This window comes from Aphelocoma coerulescens, chromosome 9 (assembly GCF_041296385.1).
Source record: "Aphelocoma coerulescens isolate FSJ_1873_10779 chromosome 9, UR_Acoe_1.0, whole genome shotgun sequence".
NCBI classification, from domain to species: domain Eukaryota; kingdom Metazoa; phylum Chordata; class Aves; order Passeriformes; family Corvidae; genus Aphelocoma; species Aphelocoma coerulescens.
In genome coordinates this window covers 24284453-24307834 of record NC_091023.1, presented here as the reverse complement: position 1 = coordinate 24307834, position 23382 = coordinate 24284453, and the positions used below count along the sequence as shown (strand labels likewise).

The following is a 23382-nucleotide window of genomic DNA, read 5'->3' as shown; positions in this document are numbered from 1 at the left end:
TCACAAAGCACATTTTTAATCCGCCCTTGATTGCGTTGTGAGATTTTGATCTGCTGGGATTCTTTTCCAGATATGCAAAATTCTGTCAGGAACAGGTTCATCCAAATAGCCCTGACCATGCAGAACCACCCATGGAAATGGTGATTTGAAGTGACAAAAGGCAAGGGATGCCTGTCCAGGCAGCTCCAGATTTGCACGTTTTGTAGCACAGCTGTTTCTGCAGCATCACACATTTCTGGCCCCACAGTACCTGTCCTACACTGGAGAAGGATAAGGTGGAGTGGCAGTGCTGGAATGACTCCAAGGAGCAGGATTTTAGAATTCCAGACCACATCTTGCAAAGGTTTTGAGGAGTCACCTTTTCTGGAATTCAACTGTTATCAATTTAAAAATAATATTGAAAAATATTTTAAAATAGTTGTTAAAAAATTATTTCACTTAAAATATTTTCCTTTACAGTTTTGTTGGTTTTTTTTTTCTTTCAGGGTTCTCAGGAAAGCCCATCCCATTTTTTGTGTGTGTGTAGAAATGGAGAGCACAGAGAGGGAGCACTTTGTTCGTATTATTTATTCTTTGCTATGTGCAAAAAATGTATTTCAAAGTGGATTGTGAGGAGTGGACAAAATTTTTGCTGCTTTATCCCCTTTGTTTGGTGATTTTGGCAGTCATAGCCACAATCTTCTATTATTCTTTTCTTTTTCACAATTAATAATAGAAAAGGAATTTTAAATCCATTTGGGCAATGTCAGTGTGAGCTGCTCAACATCACACTTTAGTGCAAAAGTAAAGGGAAAGAGAATAAATAGGATTCTTTAGCTCTGTTCCTTTCCCTTGTGTTTTTTTTTAATATAATTTTGTTCAGAATAATATGAGAAGTTTGGAAAATTGCACCCAGATTGGATCCACTCCATATTAATGGTGCTGGAATAGGATGGATTTGAGGGATGAGGAGAAGCCACCAGCAAGGAGAGGGGGGCTCTGTGTCAGGTTTAGCCACTGATTCGTTCTAGATTTTCAAATCCCCATCCTTCATCTCTAAGAGAATCCTTTTCCCTCTGAATTTGCTTTTATTTGTACAGTTTTAGGTTACATGAATTAAATAACATTTTCACGTATTTAAATGACCTGCCAAATCCCAGCATTCAGGATTCAATCCCTCCCTGCAAAACCTGCTGCCTTAGGTTTTTCATTTCCTTGAAATGTCCTTTTTATTTTTTTTTTCCCTTCCTTTCTTTCCCTCCTAACAGCAAGAATGTGCTAAAATGTTTATCAGGCCTTGCTCTTTTCCCTGAGAAACTCCAAGGATAATTACATTTCATAATTATCCGCCGCTGCCTGGAAGAGCCCTGCTCACCCTCTGGACCTGTTGTTCCATTGCTGTTCTATCTCGTGCAGCAAAATTCTCCTCAGCTGCCTGAAACAACATTAATCCCATCAAAAGTGGCTCAGATAATGTCATCAGCTCTGACACGGCGCTCTCAGAATTCCCTGCCTCTGCTGAGGTGTAATGTCCTCGTAGGTGTAATTAAATTATGTCAAGCGGATTTTCTTGGTGGGAATAGAAAGGGAACATTTAGGTACAAGATTGTTTCATTTCAGCCTAAGCCTCAGCAGCTGCTGTTGGGTGATTGTTTATCTCCACCCTGTCGCTGGGAGAGCTCATCCCTCTCCAGACTGAATCCCAAAAGGGCTTGAGTTGGGAGGGATCTTAAGGATCCTCCAGCCCCATGGAGGACACCTTCCATGAGCCCAGGTTGCTCCAAGCCCCATCCAACCTGGCCTGGAATACTTGGAATAATGAGGTCTCTGCAACTTCTGGGCAATCCTTCTGCTTCCTCTCTCCTCCTGAGCCACATTCCTTAATCAGGATAAATGAACGTGCTCTAATTCAGGCTGATTTCTTGCAGCTGGAGAAGCTGGGGTGCTTTGTTCGGCTTGAAGCTGTGTGAGCAGCTCAGATGAGGTGAGTGGAGCCCCAGGAAGGGTCACTTCAGCAGAAACATGGAATAAATCACTGAATCATCGAGGCTGAAGGGGCTGGTGTGGATCAGGACAGGGAAAAGTGCCTGGAGCCTTCTCTGTGGGTTGGAGCTGCGGAGGGAGAAGGAAAGCTCCCAAGGGAGCTGCTGTGGAAATAGTTGACTCACAATTCCTAAAGATCACCTCTCCCCATCCAAAAAAGAGCATTTTAGCTCAGATTTGGCTCCACTATCCCAAAGTTTGCTGCTGCCTTTCTCCTGGGAGCGGCCCCCCCCAACATCACGGGGAGAACATCACCGGCGGGGTGAGTGAAAGCGCCGGAATTCGGTCATCTGTTAATTTTATTAGCACTGTAAATCCTACTGCTCTGAGCTGTTATTTATGGAGCCTGGAGTGCAGGAACTGCTGGATTTATTGCCTCTGGTTGCTTCATTATCTATTTAAGATGCAAAGCAAACCATTATGTTTGTTGCATTATCTTAGTCAGATTTTATTGCTCTCATCGCTGGCGAGAGCTTTAACTCTGTTCCACCACGTCTGTGTGAGCAATAATTCTCCACAGGTTTTTTTTCCAACCATCCACTTCTTTTTGGAAGTGCTGTGGAAGCCTGATAGCAGCAATACTTGCACTCAATAAATCATTAATTTGATCGAAAGTATTATGGAAGGAACAGGTTCATTTTTAACGGAGCTTTTGTCTTTTTTTCCTGCAGTCAGCTGTTGTTTAAAAGCTTTTCAGGAAGGAAGTGAACATTTATGAGAAATTAGAGCTGTTTGAACTTTGTTCTGGTTGCCTTTGGATGCATCCAAAATAGGAAAGAGGTGATGAGGTCTAGAGGTGACACAGAATTAACCCCAGAATTCCAGGTGGATCTGGAGGCTGAGTTCCTTCCTGTCCGTGTTAAGAGAAATGAGTCTGTACCTGATTTGTTCACCTTCTCCAAGTCAATAATTCCTGCCAAAAGAGCAACATTTGGAATTTGCAGCGAAGCCAAACAAGTTCCTGGTGTGTGATAGGCTCTGCCCATCTCCTTTTTGAAAGACAGGTTTGTGTTCCCCTCCTCTGTTTGAGATCTACACGAGCTTCTGGGGGTGGCGTTTCAAAACAACGTGCTCAGAGCTCAGGTGAGCTTTCATTACTGCAAACTGCCTCCCACAGAACTCTGAAATGGGTGGAATTGGTAAAAAAAAAAAAAATCTGGAGTGTTCAGGTATTTAGGAAGACACAAAGATTGAAAGGGTGCATTTGTACTGGGGGAGCCCCAGTGTTCCCTCATCAGTCCTGTGGACTTCTCTCTGTTGTGATTTTCAGAATTGAGACTCATTTTTTTGGCTGCCACTGCAAAGTTTTCCCCACCTCAGACACTCCACAATTCTTTCCTTTCAGAGCAGTTTGTTAGAATGATGGAAAACAGTCAAACACTTCCCATCTTCTGATTCTGCATAGGGAAAAAACTATTAATATTTGATGCTAATCTTTCTGCAGGAGACCAAACACAATCCTCTGCAAAGTGGAATAAAATACAGCACGGCTGAGCCTGCAGAGGAAATGCCCCAAACTTGGCATGTGCTTGTCATTATTTTTAATAATTTGCTAAATTGCATGATCACTGTTCCAAATAACAAACCTGAATGCTCCATGCAGCATTTTTTCGATGTAAAATATAATATCTGGTGGCTTTTTCCCTTCAATTTTCTCATTATTCTCATAGCAAAATCATCCAAACTCCTCAGGCCAGCCATGGCCTTTGGAGATAGCAGGGACCAAAAGAAGGTGTCAACTTTCCCCTAAAGAAGGCAGATTTTATTGTCCCTCTAACCAAGCCATAAGGGTGGGTTGTAGCATGAAACTCAGCACTAAAATCTCCATCAGTGCATTTTGTTTCCTGTTATTGTCCTCAGTGGTGATAAGTTCATGGAGGATTGGTTTTTATGGAGGAGAGAAATAAAAATGGGGGGGAAAAGAAGCCACCAGAGCAGTGTTCTTGCATGTGAAGGTACAATTTTAAGAGCCCTCTTGATACAGATAGACACAGGGTTATTGCTGAGTTAAAGGGAAACAAAGCAGCAGAGCATCTAATCTGGATGCCAGAGGATCTCTGATCCTGATAAAAATATCTGGTAGGAGACTGTTAAATCCTAAATTCCTTTCAGTGTGGTTTGTAATACTTCCAGCTGAAATGTCCAGTATAAAGCCCGAGGCTGTTTCATGATTGCGTAGGGAATGAGTTAAAAAAGGGTTAATAAAATGCCCAGTATTTTTCAGATTTTGTGTCATTTGCACAAGCCAAAACTTTTGGCAGCTCTAATAGGGGAATATATAGATATATAAATAGATATATAGATAATATATACAGAGAGGGCTCTGTAACAAGCAAACAATATATCAAATAATTACTGATGGCACAATGCTGAGAGAAAAGGAAAATCCCCACTTTTAGGAGAAAATCTAGGATTTATTACTAAAACCAATTTAGGATTGATTTAAAACCAACGAGTCAGCAGAATCACAGCATCCTGGAATGGTTTGGGCTGGGAGGGACCTTGAAGCTCCTCTCATTCCACCCCTGCCATGGACAGGGACACCTTCCAGCTTGCTCAGAGCTCCATCCAGCCTGGCCTTGAACACATTTTTTTAGCCAAAATTTCTGGATTTTTCTCCAAACAAAACCCCTGGAGGTGGTTTAGCTCTGAATTACACTGTCCTGAATCCAGAGTCCTTTGAGGGGCTGAGTGATGCCTCCACCTCACCCTCCCAGCTTCCCCCCCTGAATTTATTCCACGCTTGTCTCTAACACATTCAGCCCTGCTAAGCTGTTCAATAAGAAACCACAGAGCACTAAAAATATTGCAATTTCTGCCTTTTCAGCCTCCCTGGCTGCTCTTCTGGGCCTTCAAGCACACCTTGGTTGCCTCTCACAGCCCTTGGTGCCAGCCTTTGCCGACAGATCCCTCCTGCTGCCCCGCTCGGCTCCGTGCGCTGCCTCAGATCAAACTGGAGCTGATTCCCAGCTCCCTGACAGGCTCGAGGCACCAGAGGAACAGCAGAATGTGCCTCTTTTCGTGGCTTTGTTTCTCAAGTTGTCAATTAGCAGGAGGGAAAGTGTCACTCTCGCCAGCAGCTTCAGTTCCGTGCCCAGATTTTTTTTTTTTGGTTTTTTTGGGAGCGTCGTTTGTCAAAGTGTCGCTCGTGGAAGCTTGCTGGGGGTTTTTATGTCTCTGGAAATATTCTTAAAGGATGTTCTTTCATTATCTGGTGTTCGTTTAGACCAAGGGCTTTTGAAGTGATGTTGTTAGGCTTCGGGAATTTCTGAAGTTGACAACAATAAAGAGGGCTGGGAAGTTGAAATTCTTTGGTTTCGACAACAGTGTTCTCTTTTTTTTTTTCTCCTCTTGTTGTTAAAACCTGTGACTTAGCATTTAAAAAAGAAGAAAAAAAAGAAAAGAGAAGTTTTCCCAGTTTTTATATTTTTCTCATACTACAAGCCAACTTTTTCTCCGCTCATTTGCAGCTCTTGGTGCTGCTCCCCTGCTCGTGGCCTTAGGGATGCACTTTCCCAGCCTCATCCCTCCCAGCTGCTGAGGAGCTGCAGGGACTCAGGGATACAGGGTGCCCTTGGGATTCAGGGATGTAGAGTTGGGGATTTTGGGAAGCTCCACCTGGGCTGTCCCTCCTCATCTCTCTTCTCATGGTGGAGCGTGTCCAGGGGAGGGAACAGAGCTGGGGAAGGGGCTGGAGCCCCAGGAGGGGCTGAGGGAGCTGGGAAAGGGGCTCAGGCTGGAGCAAAGGAGGCTCAGGGGGGACCTTGTGGCTCTGCACAAGTCCCTGACAGGAGGGGGCAGCCGGGGGGGTCGGGCTCTGCTCCCAGGGAACAGGGACAGGAGGAGAGGGAACGGCCTCAGGCTGGGCCAGGGGAGGCTCAGGGTGGATATTGGGGAAATTCCTTCATGGAAAGGGTTGTAAAGCATTGGAAGGGGCTGCTCAGGGCTGTGGTGGAGTCCCTGGAACTGTTCAGCCCCTATCCCTGGGATTGTTCAGAAAATGTGTGGATGTGGCACTGGAGGACGTGGTTCAGTGGGAGCGTGGTGGTGGTGCCAGGGCATGGTTGGACCTGACGATTTTAAAAGCCTTTTCCACACTTTCCTGTCCCTGCTCTTCAGTAGGATGGCACTAAACCCTTTCATTGTCCCTGCAAGTGACACCCCTGGGTCACCTTGTGTTCCATGGGCCTGGTCAAATTAAATGTTGGTAAGGTACCCACAAAGCAAATACGAGCAGAAGAGTGATCCTTGCAGTGAAGGGGCTGAGGGACTGACGTGGCTTTTCCTCTCCATGTAAAACATTTCCTGCTGCTGTTTGGGTGGAAAATTCTGTGGATTTGCTGCAGCACAATCACATTTGCAGCAGCAGCACACACTCAGTGCTACCTCTGGTGAGCACCTGAAGGTGTTCTCATACTCGTTTTGTGATAACTCCACAGCTGCTACTTTTACTTTTACAGGATACTGAAAACAACTGAAGGTTTTAAGGGTTTATTTTTTAATATTCAAGAAAATTATAAAGGATCATGCTCCAGGAAAATGAAGTATTTATTTTGTCCTCATTCTTGGAGATAATTACCCAAATATTCAGAATGTAGCGTTTTAACCTTGCTACTGCAGGTGTGCTACTTACTTATTTTATTTCTAGATGTGGATTTCCATGTTATTTATGGATTTTCATTATTATTTAAAGTTATCTCAAAAAAATGAAGGGAGCAGACTGCTTATAATTCTACACAGGTGAACATATGTGAATACAGGGCATGTAGATAAAACAGGAATATCCTAAAAACAAATCCAAATAAAAATAAACTCTGGACATGGTGACGTTTTACAGAGTCTCCATAGTATGAAAATGATATTCTTCAAAGATGCAGGAATTAATATTACAATATATTCTATTTTATATAATGTACAGCATGTATTTTTTTTTAGTATAGAAAGAAAAGAAAGGAGAGAAAAGAAAGGGGAAGGAAAAGTGAAAAGTGGGATTTTTTGTCAAGGAACTAAATATTTTCCTTTGACATAATCAGTTCTGCAGGATGTGGAAATGGGAGTCTACATGTGTAAATATTTATCATAACAAAGACATCCTCTATAGGCTGATGCTATAGATGAGTGTAAAAGCCAGCAGCTTTTATTTCCAGCAGCTGAAAGTATTTCCTCTCTCAGGTGCTGTTCCTACACCAGAATAACAACAAAAAAATGTTCTGATTCATTCCCCAACATGGAACTTTGCATGTTGGAAATATAGAACCTGAAATTTGACATTTTCACTGCGTTGTCATTATTTCAAAAGCTTCTTTTAGTTTTGTGCCCCCTTTATTTGAGGGAAAAAAATCACTTCATTTTGACACATGTATGCATTTGTATTTTCATAAATCAGCTTTATGGTATGGTGGGAAGTGAATTCCCTGTCTGACATCCAGGAGCAATAAATACAAAAATCTCACAGGATTATCTTGCAGGAGGTGGAGAATTCCAGCTTTTGTTATTCCCTTGCGAGGAAATACTGAATAAAAGGAAAATCTGAACTACCTCTGCAGAGCCCTAATGGAAGACTCCATAAGAAGTGCATTAAAATGCATTGTGAGAGGCAAAAAGCCTGACCCAAAATTCTTCGCTTAAGATATTAATGAATGGTTCTATTCTCTAGGTACTCAGGGTTTAAATCATGGAATATCTGGAGTTGGAAGGGACTCGGAAAGGCTCTGGCCATGTGTGGGACACTGCCAGTGACAGCCTGGTGGCAAAACACACTTCTTGAAAGGCAGGAAAACATAAAAATGTGTGAAGAATTATCCAAAATTTCAGCTTGTGGGAAGTCAGCACAAAAAGGGCTTAAGTTATTTCCAGTAGTGGGAATGTGGGGCTGAAGAAAGTTCCCAGGGTTCAGAGGAGAAACAGCAAACTCTGAGAAACAGTCAGAATAATCAGGCTGGAAAAGAGGTGGGAATTCTCTTGGGGTAGGTTTATCCATGTCATTCCAGAGATTTCAGTGATGACCTGCCTGGATAAACCCTGTGGGAAAATCCAGGTCCAGGAAATGCTGAGGAAATGCAGAGGTGCTGTTACTGCTCAGGGTCTGCTTTGAGCTGGTCTTACTAAAACCAGTTTTGATTTATTGCTCTGTGTCCCTAGGTAAGAAAATAATTTCCATCTGGGATGTGACAGTGGAAGAAGTGGGATGTGGGATGAAAGGATATTTCCAAAGAAAAAGGAAAAAGGGACAAAACCACCTTTGAATATGCCCCAAGCCTGCAAGTGCCACAGGATTTATAAATCACTTAGATCTGGGCACTTTGAAACTATTTGGGGGACAAGGAGATTGATGGGAATTTGTTTGTCTGTGCTCTCTGAATGCAGAAATTCACTTCTCTCTTTGGAATTCATTTGGAAGCAAATATTAATAAGGAAGATTTTTACCTGCATCACTCTGAAGCAACAAATCATTGAATACAAGAACCTGAAAGGAGGTAATGATACAGTTTAGAACATTCTAAGCCATATTAAAAAAAAAAAAAAAAAAAAAAAAAAAGAGGAAAATTCAGACCATGACAGGATTTTTACCATGTTATTTTTTCATTTATGCTGTGTTTTCTTTAATTGCTGTTGTTGTTCAACCACACACTCCCCCTGTGCTGAATTTTATTTAAAACTGTACAAACATCTTTGTTATTGTGTTCCAGATCTCCGTGGTGGTTACATTAAGAAACAAAAGAACAAAGTGAAGCCGTGCCTGTGAAGAAAAAAAAATAAAAGTTATTTCAGCAAAGAGAGAATTTGATTTTGATTTCTGAGGTTATGCAAGAGCTACAGGAGAAGTGGGACAAGGATGACAAGGAGGGGGTCGATATCCAGAGTTCAAAGGTAGGCAGCTGATCAAAGGTTAAGTACAAGAAAAGAAATGATTCCATTCAAGTTAAATATAGGACGTCGTAACCTAAATAGGGGCTTGGCTTCAATTAAAACCCTTGGAAAAAGCTTTTGTGTTGTGGGGAAGTTCTCAAAGTCAGGCAAACTTTGTTTTTATTGCTTGGAAAGATCTGTGGGAAGGGATTAGGCTCTCCAAAGGATGGGATATCTCCATTTTCACTCCAAAATGTTTCTGGTTATTAAGGGTAGAGGGCAGAACTGATGAGATCCATTTAGGATTGTAACAAGCGGAGGTGGCATGGAAATATTTCCTGTTCTAAGGTAGGGATGGAATAGCAGAGCCTGGAAAAGCATTTTCTCCAGACTGGTCATGGCTCAGAGCACTGAACAGAGCCAAAGGTGCTGGAAAAATGGGAAAGGGAGATCTGAGGGGGCCAGGAGTTCAATGTGGAGAGGGATTTCATTAAAGGAGTGAGATGGAAACTTGTGGAGGAAGCAGGAGCCGCCTGCATGGAAAACAACAAAATGCCCTTCCCAGCATCCCTGCACTGGAACATGGATGGGAATGCTGGAGAGCAAAGAGTAATGGGAGAGGTTGGATATGCAGAGCAGGAAATTCTGTTTTCTGTCATCACTGAATATGAGGGGAAGGTGTGAGTAATTGTGTGGATCAAAACAGGAGAGAGAGGAGCTTCTGTGGATGTTGTTGTTTGTCCAGAGTTGTGCTGTTCTGAGGAGAGGGAGTGTCACAACAGAGAACATTTATTTAATATTTATCTGAAAGTGTAAATACTTATAAGAGCTGCTTTTAATTTCTGTTTAATCTGTTAAAAATAATAACCAGTGGAATTAAATCTATTAGTGAAAGCAATAACAAGAAGTTGGACTTGAAGCAGAGCCCAGCTCTTTGCAGGTTTCTCTTTGCTGGCTTTGTTCAAACACATCAGAGTTTGTCACTCACCAGTGCATTCAAATTTAGGAAAAAATAACACAAACCTGCAAATTCTGTCATTTTTAGGCAGCAGCTCTTTTGGATTCAACCCAACTCCCAAACTCCTCAGTCCTCGACTTTATCTGACTGTGAAAACCAAGATCCCAAGGCCAGGTTGGACACTGGGGCTTGGAGCAGCCTGGGATAGGGGAAGGTGTCCCTGCCCATGGCAGGGGCTGGGATGGGATGGGCTTGAAGGTCCCAACCCAAACCATTCCGTGATTCTACAAAAACCAGATGTGAGGAGAATTCTTCTCCATGGACACAGGGCATTGGAAGCTCTTACATCAACTCCTGGACACACCTGATTTAATTCCAGCCCCTGTGTCCTGATGAGCTGGTTTGGATACCCAAATCCACAAAGATGTTGAATATTTTCTCTTTTCCACAGCAGATTCTCCCAGCTGTTCCCATGCTGGCAAAGAAAACCATGGATGTGGAGGGCCTGCTCCAGATCGGATTCCTCGCTCTCCTCCACCCCTGGGCTACTTTCAAGACTCAGGTAATGGCAAATAATGTTTTTAGCAGGTACTTTTTGGACATCCTGCTCGCATGTCATTTTTATTTGCCGTTCCTGCAGCCGGTACTCAACGCAAATTTTATCCATTTTTAAAAAGAGCTGGAATATTTCAGTATCAGCTGCTTTCTGGGCTGACCCTGAGTGTAGGGTTTGTATCAGGGGGAGGAAAGGTCTCCTGAGATGATTAAAAAGGGACCCACTGGTCAGGGAGCATTTCTGAATCTCTTATGCCATAATTATTGTAATGTGCATAATGCCTCATCTGCATTAAACATTCAACTGAACGACTCTGTGAGAGCAACCATATAATAAAAGGAAAAAACCCCCTTACTTTAAATAATACAATTTAAATATTAATAATTTAAGTAATAGACGTAGTGTGTGTTTAAGTGTGTCCACTTAACCATGCACTTGTGAAGTGTATATTTATATATAGCACACAGCCCATGTGTATTTAAACACTTCAGCTTTCCACATGGGCTAATTTGAAGTGCATTACATTGGATTAATTTTTAACATTTCAGTTGCAAATAATCATAATTCAAGAATTCATATTGCAATATATTTGTGTTGGTAATTGAAAGCACTGCCAAGCTTGGCTTAATCCTTGGAGTCACAGGAGATTGGTATTTCCAGCAAATGTAAAGAGGAACTTCCAAACTCTTCGTCATTTATCAAAGATTTCCTGGTTTAGCTGAAAAAAACCCCAAAGTTCCTTAACTGACCAGAAAAACAATCACAGAATGAGTTTTTTGTATAAAAGGAGGGAAGGAAAAGGAAGGAAAAGGATCCCCAAAGGTGCCCAACCCTCTTTTCCCAGCCCACCACGCTCCAGCCGTGCTGCCAGATGTTGCCATCCAGCTGCTCCTTCCAGCTCCAAGGAAAAAACCAATTATCTGTGCGTGTGTGGCAGCTTCATTAACACAAGCACAGCCGAGCATGACGAGGTTTTTATCTTTTCCATGAGTGGAATTGTAATTCCAGGGCCATCAGTGTCTCTTTAGCACAATGTCTGCTCCTGTTCTACGCAGCTGCTCCACCCCAGCCCCTCAGTCCCACAGTTTGGACCCAGGAGGAGCCTTTCAGGGCAGGCAGCACTTGGGAACCCTTTGGAATGGCACTGATGGCAAATGGGAGCTGCTTTTCCATCATTTCCTCCCCACCCTGCTTCGTGGTGCTTTCCCTCTGAGCTGCCCTACCCGGGTACTTCTCTTCAGCTGCTGTCAGGCTGCAACAGTTCCAACAAAATTCCAATGGTTCCAAAAAATAAAGCTCAGAAAAGAAGATGTCCAGTGCAGAACTTTGTGGCTTTCAGGCAAGGCTTTGTGCCTTCAGTGAGGATTTTCTGGTGGGGTGTGCAGCAGGATTGTGTCAAACCTCTGGGTATTGTTATGTTACAAGTTAAGTGCTGGAAAGTCAAACTCTCAGGAGAGTTAAAAAATCCCCTCTCAGCACAAGGAGGGTGTTTAATTCTGTTGGAAACTGGGTTTTCGTGGGATTTCCTGCAATGGGCTGGATCCAGAGTGGCTGAGGGAATGTGGGATGGGAGAGGCTCTGCAGGGAGTGACCCCGGGGTGGCCAAGTGAGTTTGAAGCTGGGATTTCTCAGCCTGGGAGAGTTTCTCAGGAATTGTTATCCTGGGCCCTCAGTAAAACCAGCCCCTGGGGCTGAAACTTGGGATTCAGGTGAGGTGCTGGGCCTCTCCAAGCTGAAAAGCAGACAAGGAGGTTCCCCAAATAAATAAGAAGAAATTTTTTTTTTTTTTTGAAGCCTCTCAAAGGTGAAAAAAAGACAAAAATGAGGTTCCTCAAATGAATAAGGACAAATTTGGTTTTTTGGAAGCCTTTGGCTGTCTCTAATATTTCCTATGTCAGATGAGAGGGTGCAAAGTGTGGGACATAAGGTGAAAGCTCCCCCCTCTCTGCAGCAAAGGGACACATCCTCACATCTGCTTGCAGCTGGAGAAACAGGGAAGGTTTATTTGTCAAAATATGAAATATAAAATTACTCCTAAATGATCATTTTCTTTGCCAATTTCGTCACCATTTCACAGCAAAGTTGCAATAAATTCACCCCTATGATTGCACTAACCCACCTAGGAGATGTTGGCTACTGAGTTTTTTACCCCAAAATTTTAAAGCAAGGAGGAATCCTTTAAATGAATGTAAAGCACAGTCCCTGGAGCTCACCTCTACCTCCAACAGCAGTTTCTTCCCATCAAATTTAATTGTAAATATGTTTTCCCTGTCTCTTTAATTCACGTGCTGCACTCTTGGGATAAAAGGAGGCTTTAACATTAATTGTTATTATGGTAAAAACACAACAACAACATTTCCTTCCGTGAAATAAACACACAGAGACCAACACTCGTTAATTAACCTTGAAACCTCAGGTTTAATTTTACAACTTCAGGTTCAAACATGGGAAACACAAAGATCTGGCTGAAGTCATACAAAACCCCCTCGACTTCAAATGATTTTTTCAAGTATTTGAGTATTTTGTAGATCAAAAACTTTAAATATTATTTCATGCTAAATCAGTCATCTGAAAACATTTGTTTTTACTTTATCTGGCCTTCAATTTTTCTCCATAGCAGTAACTTGCATGGGTGTAATTAAAATTAGGATGGAATTTAGATATGGGCAAAATAATGCTTTCAGCTCCACTTAGGTAACATCAGCTGCATCTCTTTTTACAAAATTTATTAGATACTAAGTCAGACAGGAATTCTACTCTTAAAAAACAAGAGTTTTCCCTTCAGTTCTCAGCTTTGAAAGATGAAGTTCTCCTGAAGTGTCCCCACTGGCACGTGACTGCTTTGTACACAAAATACCTGGGTACGAACTGGCTGTACTGGTGTGGTTTTAAGGGAAAAACTGAAAGAGGTTTTGCAAGTCTGAGAGAACCCAGTGGTGTGGCTGATGTTATTTTCCATTTCAGCTCCATTGCAGGGTGTAGTCCTGGCCCAGTTGCAGCTGGAGCGTGGTGATTGTCAGGAGCTGCGGATAAAACACACAAAATGCACATTTAGGGACTCAGTCCTGAAGATCTGCAGTGTTTTCTGTGCTCCAGGGAGATACTGGCTGCTCATTTTAACCTACAGGAATTGATTCCTCTTTTTTTTCATTTGTGTTTTTATCACTACAAACAGTTTATCTGGCACAGATTTGGGAGTCTGACCATGACTCTCTAATCCCTTCCTTCATTCACAGGCTCTTTTAGAAGTCAGGTTCCTTTTACTTTAAAAATAAAGGAATTTTTTAAAGGCAGCCAAACTCAGAATACACTGTAATTCAGCAGTGCCTATGAATTTTTTTTCCATCAGAAAGTCAACAGCAGAATGAAACATTTTCATTCTCTTTTATATTTTTAACCCCCTTTTTTTTTGTTGTTGTTGTTGTGTACAAAAATTCTAGATTCTGATTTTGCACTGAAAGAGAGGACAAACTAGAACATGAGAGAAGGCTGAATCCCAAAGGAAGGGTAGGAACATCCCAGTAACAAGAGGTTGGTAACTCTCATTGTCTGGGGAGACAGGAGAGGGTGATTCCCTGGACAGCCACAACCCACAGAGATGGAAATCCTGGTGCTCTGAAGTTGGCTGAAGGTTTCCCAATGAAAAAATGGGATTTGCCTTGCACGTGTGGGAACTGAGTGCTGCAGTGCCCAGAGCCAAAATGGGACAGGACAGAGCAGGAAATGGTGGGAGGCAAACAGGGCTGGGAGAAGGAAATGTTGTCAGACAAGAACGACAACAACGGGGTCAGGCAGAGACCAGGAATATACTCAGAGATGCTTTTCCTCCTTTCCCAGCTCCAGGGTGCAGGGAAGCTGTTAGGGAACAAAATCCACTTTTCCAGAAGCAGTTTGGGTTCCTCAACAGGGACTTCTGGGCTTGAAAGCTCTAGCACACACAATATTTTCTATACATTAAATTGTATTAAAGAATCATTACTTGATGGCAGCTTGTGCATCTTTCTGAAACATGGTATATTTTAAATATGGTAAATATATAAATATTTTAAATATGCTAAGTACAGAAATATTTTAAATATGCTAAATACAGAAATATTTTAAATATGCTAAATAGATAAATATTTTAAATATGCTAAATATATTAATATTTTAAATGTACTAAATATATTAATATTTTAAATGTGGTAGATACATAAATATTTTTAAATACGCTAAATATAGAAATATCTTAAATGTGGTAAATATAGAAATCTTTCAGATATGCTAAATAGATAAATAGGTAGATATATAAATATTTAAATATGCTAAATAGATAACTATTTTAAATATGGTATTACAGCTGAATCTCCACAGGTTGCAGAGCACAAATGCAGATGGGAAACCTTTTTTAACCCTTCAAGCAGATCTCACCTTCTTGTTGGTGTCATAGGCGAAGGTGTGGGATGATGGGATTGTCTGCCCGTTCTGAGACACTGTCACCTGCTGGACACTGGTGGGCACCCCCAGGACTTTGATGTCAGTAAACGTCAGGTTGTTTGGATCAGTGTAATTCTGATGTGTAACTCTGATATCCAAAACAGTCTGAAAGGAAGAGGGAAAATATCAGAGACTGGGATTAGACTGGGACAAATCCAGAGCAGCTGGGGCTGCCCCTGGATCCCTGGCAGTGCCCAAGGCCAGGTTGGACAGGGTTTGGAGCAGCCTGGGACAGTGGAAGGTGTCCCTGCCCATGGCTGGGATTGGAATGAGATTATTTTTAAGGTCCCTCCCAACCCAAACCATTCTGGGATTCTATGAAATCCACTTGAGTTTTCCATTTGCTGTCCTCACTCCAGGTTTTTTGCTCAAGTTTTTTTCCTAATTACCTGCATGTTGTTATTTATTTTTCCAACACTGAAAGCTTTCCTCCACTTTGTTAACCTGGCCAAATCCTGGGCTTTGCAGGTCCTTAATTTCCACTCAGCTGATTGATGTGAGGAGTGAAGCAACGAGAAATTCTCAACCCCTGGATGGGCAGCAAGTGCTGCAGGACAAACCCCTCCTTCCCTGCCCCTGTCTCACCTTCCAGCTTCTGTGGGAGCAGCTCCAGGCTCTGCTCCTTCTCCTTTTTGCCCTCCCAGAACAGCTCCTTCCTCCCCATCACCTCCCTCAGCACTCACAGGCCCCCTCTTGTGCCATTACTGAGATTTTAAGGAGATTATGGATTTCTTCAGGATGTACCCAGATCCCACACAAATGTGCTGTGACACAATCCCACATATTTAGGGCTCAGAGGGTGAGTGTTTTTCATTGTTGGTTGATTCAAGACCTCTTTAATTAGGCTTTTCCTTACCAAGTTTTTGTAGGAGCAGGGAAAGGTGCATTTATTTTATAATCTCCTTACAACTGCAAATACTGAGTGTTAGCAAAACAAACTCCCTGCCTTAGCAATTAACACCCTTTTATTTGACAAAGACAGAATTAAAGGAGAAGAAAGAACAGTGTGGATAAAATTAGAAGCACACTGGAAAGTAATGAAATAAGAAAGTGTGTTTTCTGCTACAATAGAGAGAGCTTTTCTTTTAAAGCAAAACTCTCTATAATTAGAGCCTAATTTATTTGCAGATACTCGATGGTTATGATAAGAAGTGAAGTCTGACAATTGTACTTAACAATACACTCCAGGATCACTCCTAAACTCATTCTTAACACAGTTTAATCACATTTCTTGTAGCCTAATCAACTGTGAGCACAGTTTAATGCAAGGTTGGGATATGTAGACATTAGGAAGACCCAAATTAAAATACCCACAGTTAAAAATACAATAAAATCACCCAAAAGTGCCTATTAAATACATATAAGCTAATGTGATTACCTGATTAGCAATAAATGATGTTAGCAGGTAAACACCATCTTCATATGCATCTGTTGGAAAGAAAGAATAAAAGAAATTAAAAGGAATCAAATGCCTTTTCTGTTCACCTTATTTAACATATTATTGACATTTCAGCTCAAGGATTGTGTCCATGGACAACTTACAAATATAAGGGATGTATTTTTTATGTAAATAAAGAGAAGTGCATTTTCAGAAGATAAATGCTGTTAAGACATAAAGTATTTTCAGTGTGTTTCAAGTTTAAATGAGGACAAAATGAGAACATTTTAGAGGTAAGATATAAAAGCAGGCAAAGAAGCAGCACTAGGAAGATCAGGGGAGTTTAGATGAGGAGAAAAATGTTCCTGTTTCTCACTGAAGAGTCATTTCCCACATCCCCCTCCATTCACTGCCCAATTACAGGTGACACCTGACCATGACAGAGGCTGCTGCCTGTCTGGAATGGCTGGTTTTATTTTCCCAGCCCTATAATTCAGCTGTGCCTGCCCTCAGAGCAGTGCTGGCACCTGGGCATTGAGGCTCCTGCCTCGAGTGGTGCCTGTGAGATGCTCCTTGTAATCCACATAAATCCCATTTATCATCAGATTCCCTAAACATCGCCATCATCTCTGGACTCCAGTGCTGACAGCGTGTGTGAAGCACCTCCAGATCCACCCCCAGTCTCCTGCAAACTCCCCCCACATCACATTTCCTGCATTCCTGATGGGAATCTCAGGCCAGAGCTCGTCGTCATTATGAGGGTAAAGCACTCTGGGAGGGGAGGATAAATAACATCTCAGCATCATCCCTTACCTGCAGACAATTTAAATTTAGCCATGTTGAGGAAACCAGTGAAAGTTCTCCCGTGATCTATGGTCATGGCTCCCACAGGATTGGGGATGGAACTTTGTTTTCTGCGTTGCCTCAGGCCCAGGGCATGATTTCATTTATACAACATATTAACTCTATAAATCACAGCCTTGTGTGGCTCAAATCAGGAAGAATCATGTTTCTGTAATGCTGATCTGCAGGTTTAATTCCAGTTTTGCCTCTGAGGGCGGGTTCAGATCTGTCCCCCAGAAATGGGGTGGCTGTGGCTGAGTCCCTCCCTTCCCCCTCCTCCTCCTCGGACACCCCACAGTTTGTTTCATCTCTCTCTAATTCACATCCTCAGGTTTGGCTTTGTCTGCTTGAATTTGGCCTTTGAATATCTCCAAGGATAGAGCTTCTCTTGGCAGGATCCAGCCATTCCCACAGCAAAAAAAAAAGGGTTTTAGGGAGGTAAGAAACCCTGGACGTACCAATGCGAACCCCATCATCCCAATAAAGGTGTCCTTCTGCAAACAGAGCATCATCCAGGGCCACCGTGAGTCCCATCGCGTTTTTCCGGCTGTGGAAATCACAATTTCCTCTCAATTTCCTCAGCTAATCTCATTCCATATTTCCCAAATGGCAATTTCTTTACAGAAATGTTGTGTACCACCCAGCCGACCTCCCACAGCCATCTTCCCATCCCATACTGTTAAAGGAGACCATTAGGAAAAAAAAAAAAAAAAACAAAAACCCAAAAAAGATCATTTAAATTTAAAATTTTCACTTCTTCCTACCTGTAAGCAGTTGTATTAGCAGGTCTCTGCCAAGGCAGGATGTATCCACCTCGGATATGCAGGTTGATATGGTCCAAAGGAGCTGGTAAAGTTTGGAGTTGTCCCCTAAAGCCAGTATCTGCCTCCTGTGTACAAAGAATTGAATCGTTACAGAGTTTTCCTTCAGAATGCAGTGATAATATTTCTCTAGACAGGTTAATTAGGAGTTGTTACTGCAGGAGGAACTATTAACGAGAGGAACCCTGAAATTTTGGCCCTATAAAAGCCTGGGCTGACCGTGGGTGACAGCAGCTGAACCAAAGGGGCCAAGCAGTGAAACACAAACCTGTGATTAATGAAGGGAGTTTTGATCCTGCTCTTCCTGTTACCAAATCTTTTATTATATTCTGGGAAAAAATTATGCAGCTAAACCTGGTTTGGTTTTTTTTCTTTATCAGAGCATTCCATTACAAAAACCTTCTGTGTCTTGTTCAAGGGTTACAAAAAGTGAAAAGAGCTCTAAGTTAAAGGTATTACTGCACCTTTTCATTTACTGTAACTCTGGTCATGTTGTTATACATTATTATAAAGGAATCGAGGATTTTTAGTATTTTTTTAATCAGCTGAGTAGATTTTATGTTTCTAAGAACTTCTATTAAATGCAAATCAGGCAGGAGAGTGTTCCCACCTCCCTGCCACGCTCAGCACTGTGGAAAGACAGAAGATACAAGTTAAAATATAAGTTTTAAAATATAATTTTTATAGGATGACTTACTGTGTAGTAGTCATACCAGCGGGCATTGGGGAAATAAGCATCCACACTTTGAGCATTCTGCAATTAAACACACAAATTTTAGACACCTCAAATCAAAAGGTGAAGCTTAACTAAAATGACTTTAATCATTGGTGCTTAAATTGGTGCTCACCTGTGTCAGCACGGGGCTGATGAGCAGGGCAGGACCCCAGAGGAACTGCTGGTCAATATCCCACGTTGTTCTGTCCTCCACAAACCTGTCAGGATGAGACAGCGAGAGCTGAACTTTCCCAAAGTGTTCCTCCTTGAAGACCCTTCTGTCAGTAATTGAACCCACTCTTTCTAATATCTATTGCCTCGTTACTGCTGCTAATGATTCAGAGATCAATTAATGGTTGCCAGGAATGCACAAAGTGAAACTCATTAGAGAAATGCAAGTTAGTACTTTAGATTTCTTTCCATTTCTTCGCTTTTGCTTTTCAGTATGCTGAGACAACAAAACTCTGAAGGTCTTATGTTTATTATTACAATAATAACAACTTGGACAACCTGGGACAGATTTTCTAATTTAAGCTATTATTTTCTGAGTTTCTTGGAAAAAGTAAATCACCACATGCAAAAACCTCAGTTTTTCCCAGCCAAGACTTATGTTTTTAATTGAAGGGGAAAATGCTGTAAACTCTGTTGTTAGGGGGTCACAACTAGAAGAGTTTTTAATGGGAATTCCTGGTCAGGAGAGCAGGGGAACTGCACTTACTCGTGGAGAAGGGGGCGGACCACGGTGCTGCCGTGGGCGTGGGCGTCGTGCATTAAGGTGTAGAGATAAGGCAACAGGGTGTATCTGATGTTCAGCACGTTCCTGGAAATGTTCTGGAATGTGGTATCCCAGGCAGCAGGATCTTGCCTCTGGAGGAGAAGAGAGTGTTGTTAGAGAAGCTGGATTGGACTGCCTGGGAAAGCTAAAAAAAAAAACAAAACCCAAATCAACGTAGCAAAACAACCCAAGGAGATTTCCCCTCTGAAGCAGAGCATCTTCAGTTATTTATTCTTCAGCTCGGGAGAGAGAGAAAACGGTGGCTGTCACTGTCAGCCCCAAGAGGGCAACTGAAAGGAGGAAAGCTGATAAAAAGTGTGGGGAAATCCTGCAAAAACGTTTAATGCAAGGTGTCCCCAAGGTGGGACACGTCCCCCTGTGCAGCACCCATCAGCCCCCTGTTCCCAGCCTCGCAGCAAGGGTCCGAGGCACCAGGGACTGACGGCAGGAGAGCTCCCAGTCTTTGTGAAAGGTATGGAACAATGCCTTGGCAAATCAGCCAAGACTGGAAGCACCACGCTAACCCCAAATCTGCATTTTGAGGCTTTCCCAGGCCTGTGGAAGGTGTGTGCTGCGAGATAAAGCACCCGGCTCTCAAAAGGAGACTTTAATCCATTAGATATTGGCCATCTAAATAGCTCCACTCTGCTAGACCTGAAGCTTTCCCTGGAACAGAAGTGCTGTTTCCCTCTCTTTTATTTTCCCAGTTATCTTGTTTGACAGCTTTCTCCACTCCAGTCCTTGGCCTCCATTTAGGCAATTCTTTCCCTTTCCTTTTAACAGAACTACAATATCTGATGGTGGCAAATGTGCAAAGCACAGAAATTCCTGAGTCTCACTCCAGCATCTTATTCCACTGCCCCATTTTCTCGTTTGTTGTGTAATTATGGGCAATTAGGGCTGAGAGCACCGAGGTCGGTTGTGCCCCTTGAAGTTTTTGCCATAAAATCTCCACTTTAGCCCTGCTGTAGCACATTGAAATCCAAATGGCCCAGAGGAGAAAATATGTAGAGTTTGATTCAGTCTGAGCAAAGACAGAACTTACTTCCTTCAACTTTCCAAATCCCAGAGCTGCCCCTCTGTGGGCATAAAACCTCTCAGGTTATGGGAAGGCTTATAGCAGAGCCAGCACAGAAAAAAATGACAATTTTCACTTGATAAAGAGCTAAAAGCGTTCTTTTCTTCTCCATTTTAATTGAAATGTGGGGAGTTGTTGTGCCAGGCCAGTTGTGCGCTGTTCTGGCTGGTTTTGCCTGGGTGTTGCAAGGCCCCAGGTGTTAACAGCTATTAAAATATTGCCACTCACCTTTGTTCCTTTCTGGTTGTGATTCCTCGAATACGGGTAAAATGCACCCAGCTGCATCCAGCGGAGGCACATCTCGTACTCCGCGTCTTGGAAGAAGCCACAGATATCAGCTCCTGTCTGAAATGTTCAGAATAACCCAAATGGGAAACTGTATTACCATGTCCAGCATCAGGGTAATTAAATAGAAGTTAATAACTCATTCGCTTACATAAGATATTCCAAAGAGACTGAACTCCAGCATGCCTGAAAAGAGAAATAAATCGGTGTTACTGGCTGGGTTTTTTCACATGATGGTTACACAGACAATGTTAATGCACTGCTGAATCAAAAGAGAAAACAACAAACAAAAGCCCCACAATTTTTCTAATGTGTGGTGTTTTCCTGCTACGGGGATGTGGGTGGCCAGGAGCAAAGAAAAAAGTGAGTGGCAGGACACAGTGCACGGAGGAGTCTGGTCCCAAGGGAATTAAAGGGGTTCCCAGCACCTGGCACAGAAAGGTGTAAGAAGAAAAAGGAAAAACAGGAATTGACCACAAATTCTGGTTGCTGAGCCAATTTTTTACATCTAAAATCACAGGAATACAGAAGGCAAGGAAGTGAAGGAGAAGTAAAACCAGGCTGGATAAAGCTTGGAGCAGCCTGGGACAGTTCAGGGTGCCCCTGCCATGGCAGGGGTGGAACTGGATGGGTTTTAAGGTCCCTCCCAACCCAAACCATCCCATGGCTCGGTGATCCCAGGAATGAAGGCCCTTTTCCTGCCACGTACCAATCACAGATTTGCCCAGCTGATCCCAGGCTGCCGTGTTGTCCCCCAGCCAGTGCCCTGACCACCGCCCGCTGCTGGGGTACGTGGAACGGGTGATGACGATCCCGCGCTCCTTGGTGGCATTCTGCAAAACCCTGGATGGAAAACAGACAGAGAAACGAGTTACAGGAGAAATACTGCAGGAGAATTTATTGCAGAAGGGCCTCTGAAAAGAAATCTGTGGGTTTATATTATCATAGGGAAGGGCTGCATTATATATATCCAATCCATTCGTGCTTTTTATGGCAATTCTGTATGATCCACACACAGTCCCAGCAGTGTTGGCCAAGCTGCAGCTGCAAAGAGAACTGGCAAACAAAGAAGGATTAAAATACATTTTTCCAGCTCAGGCTCACTCCTGTATGGGAAAATAGGAACATAGCAAAGCTTTTCTAAGCACATTTTCCAAGGGCTCCACAATGTGTTCCAGGGCACATCATTCCTTTGTTAAAGTACCTGAAAATTTGAAGCAACAGTTGAAAATAATTCAGCAAAAATCAAACCAAAGGAGTGAAAACAGAGGTAGCAGGATTACTGGACATCTCAGTGTAAGTTTAGTTGACTAAAAGGTACCGGAATAAAAGAAAAAAAAAAAAAAAAAAAGAGTCAGGAATTTGTAATCCCTTCAGAAAGACCAAGGTGACAAGATATCAATAGGAATATTAATCAGAAAATCGCCCTGATTAAATCCCACTGCTCTTCCAGCGAGAGCTCCACCTTAATTGCCCAAACTGCTGCTTCACTAAGGCACTATTTGCTTATTTTTCTATAGAATTTGCAGCTTTAGTGACACCATAATTACAGCAAAGATACACAAGTCACTTAAATTACCACAGCAATTAGACCAGACTAATGTGCCACAATTATTTCCTCCAGGACAAACAGTAACTTTTCCAGGATCCTTTATTCCCTTACAACACACTGCCCAACATTTTCATTCTCTCTTTGCTTTCCCTGTGCCAATAATGCTTTGGAAGTGGCAGCCAAAATTTCAAAAGTGAAGGCAGTGAATGTCACGTGTAGACCTGCTTAGGGATGAGCACAACCTGAGTGTTCTGTGGCTGGAGGCTCAGGCCTGCAGCTCCATAGCTCTATCCATGAAAATCAATTATTCAGATCACAAAGGCTGAATTAACCTCCAAACAGTTCCTGTGTTCACTAAAAAGGGTTTTGGCCATGTAAAAACCTCATTACAAAAGAACAGCATCAAGGAAATATCCTGAAGTTTGTGTTTTAAGGATGGAGAACTGAAATGACAGCAGGTTACATAAAATACTGATGTTCACTTTTCAGTAACAGTCTTTGGTGAGTTTTGTGTGCAAATAATCTTTCTGTTTGGATGGTTTAGTATCAAAATAAATTATTACATTTCTTCAGTTTCACAACTACCCCTTCAGTTACTGCCAAAAAATAAGTTTGGGACTGAAATATATGTGTATATATATTTTGTAGATAACATTTCCTATAAATTTCCAGTGTGAGAATATCTGTGGGAACTGAGAGATTTATTGTAGTGATTTCTGTTGCAGTGCCTTGCAAAAGAGAGGGGAATATTTCAGTCCATACTTAAAGCACAGAAACGATGGCAATGTTCCTTTTCCTATCAAACTATTGTCTGTTCCACTGAGTTTGCACAGCAAGGTTTTGGCAATGGGGGGGCTGCAGGGGTGGCTCCAGTGAGAAATTTCCTGGAGCTTCCTCATTTCTGATGGAGCCAAGAGGGACCTGCCCATGGCTGAGCCCACCAGCAGCACTGAGTGACTTCGGGATAACAGGAATAAGAAAGGGAAACATTGCTCCCAACAGCAACTGGAGCTGGAGAGAGGGGTGAGGGTATGTGGGAGCAGCAGCCCTACAGATCCCAGGTCAGTGCAGGAG

General features: G+C 42.5%; 1 protein-coding gene and 1 long non-coding RNA gene across 7 annotated transcripts in view; one reads left to right on the top strand and one right to left on the bottom strand.

Moving 5' to 3' along the window:
- The first annotated feature begins 1645 nt into the window (after positions 1–1645).
- Positions 1646–14504, top strand: LOC138114430 (uncharacterized). 6 transcript variants are annotated; one of them, XR_011152639.1, is made up of 5 exons: positions 1646–1963; positions 2694–3026; positions 8389–8498; positions 8712–8892; positions 10281–12689. It is a non-coding gene; the product is annotated as an uncharacterized lncRNA (long non-coding RNA). The 6 variants fall into 6 exon arrangements; XR_011152637.1 differs by lacking the exon at positions 2694–3026 and adding an exon at positions 13826–14504 and having other exon boundaries at positions 1652–1963; positions 10281–10391; XR_011152640.1 differs by lacking the exon at positions 2694–3026 and having other exon boundaries at positions 1652–1963; positions 10281–10391; positions 11230–12689.
- Positions 12784–23382, bottom strand: part of SI (sucrase-isomaltase) — a 43448-nt gene continuing 32849 nt past the window's right edge. The window contains exons 38-48 of the mRNA XM_069023815.1: positions 21466–21599; positions 20908–20942; positions 20700–20816; positions 19337–19485; positions 18752–18836; positions 18601–18657; positions 17847–17971; positions 17541–17629; positions 16240–16289; positions 14796–14966; positions 12784–13408 (exon numbers count right to left, since the gene is read on the bottom strand). Of these exons, the coding sequence (XP_068879916.1) occupies positions 13346–13408; positions 14796–14966; positions 16240–16289; positions 17541–17629; positions 17847–17971; positions 18601–18657; positions 18752–18836; positions 19337–19485; positions 20700–20816; positions 20908–20942; positions 21466–21599 (1075 nt within the window). The 3' untranslated portion in view covers positions 12784–13345. The remainder of the gene's footprint in view (positions 13409–14795; positions 14967–16239; positions 16290–17540; positions 17630–17846; positions 17972–18600; positions 18658–18751; positions 18837–19336; positions 19486–20699; positions 20817–20907; positions 20943–21465; positions 21600–23382) is intronic.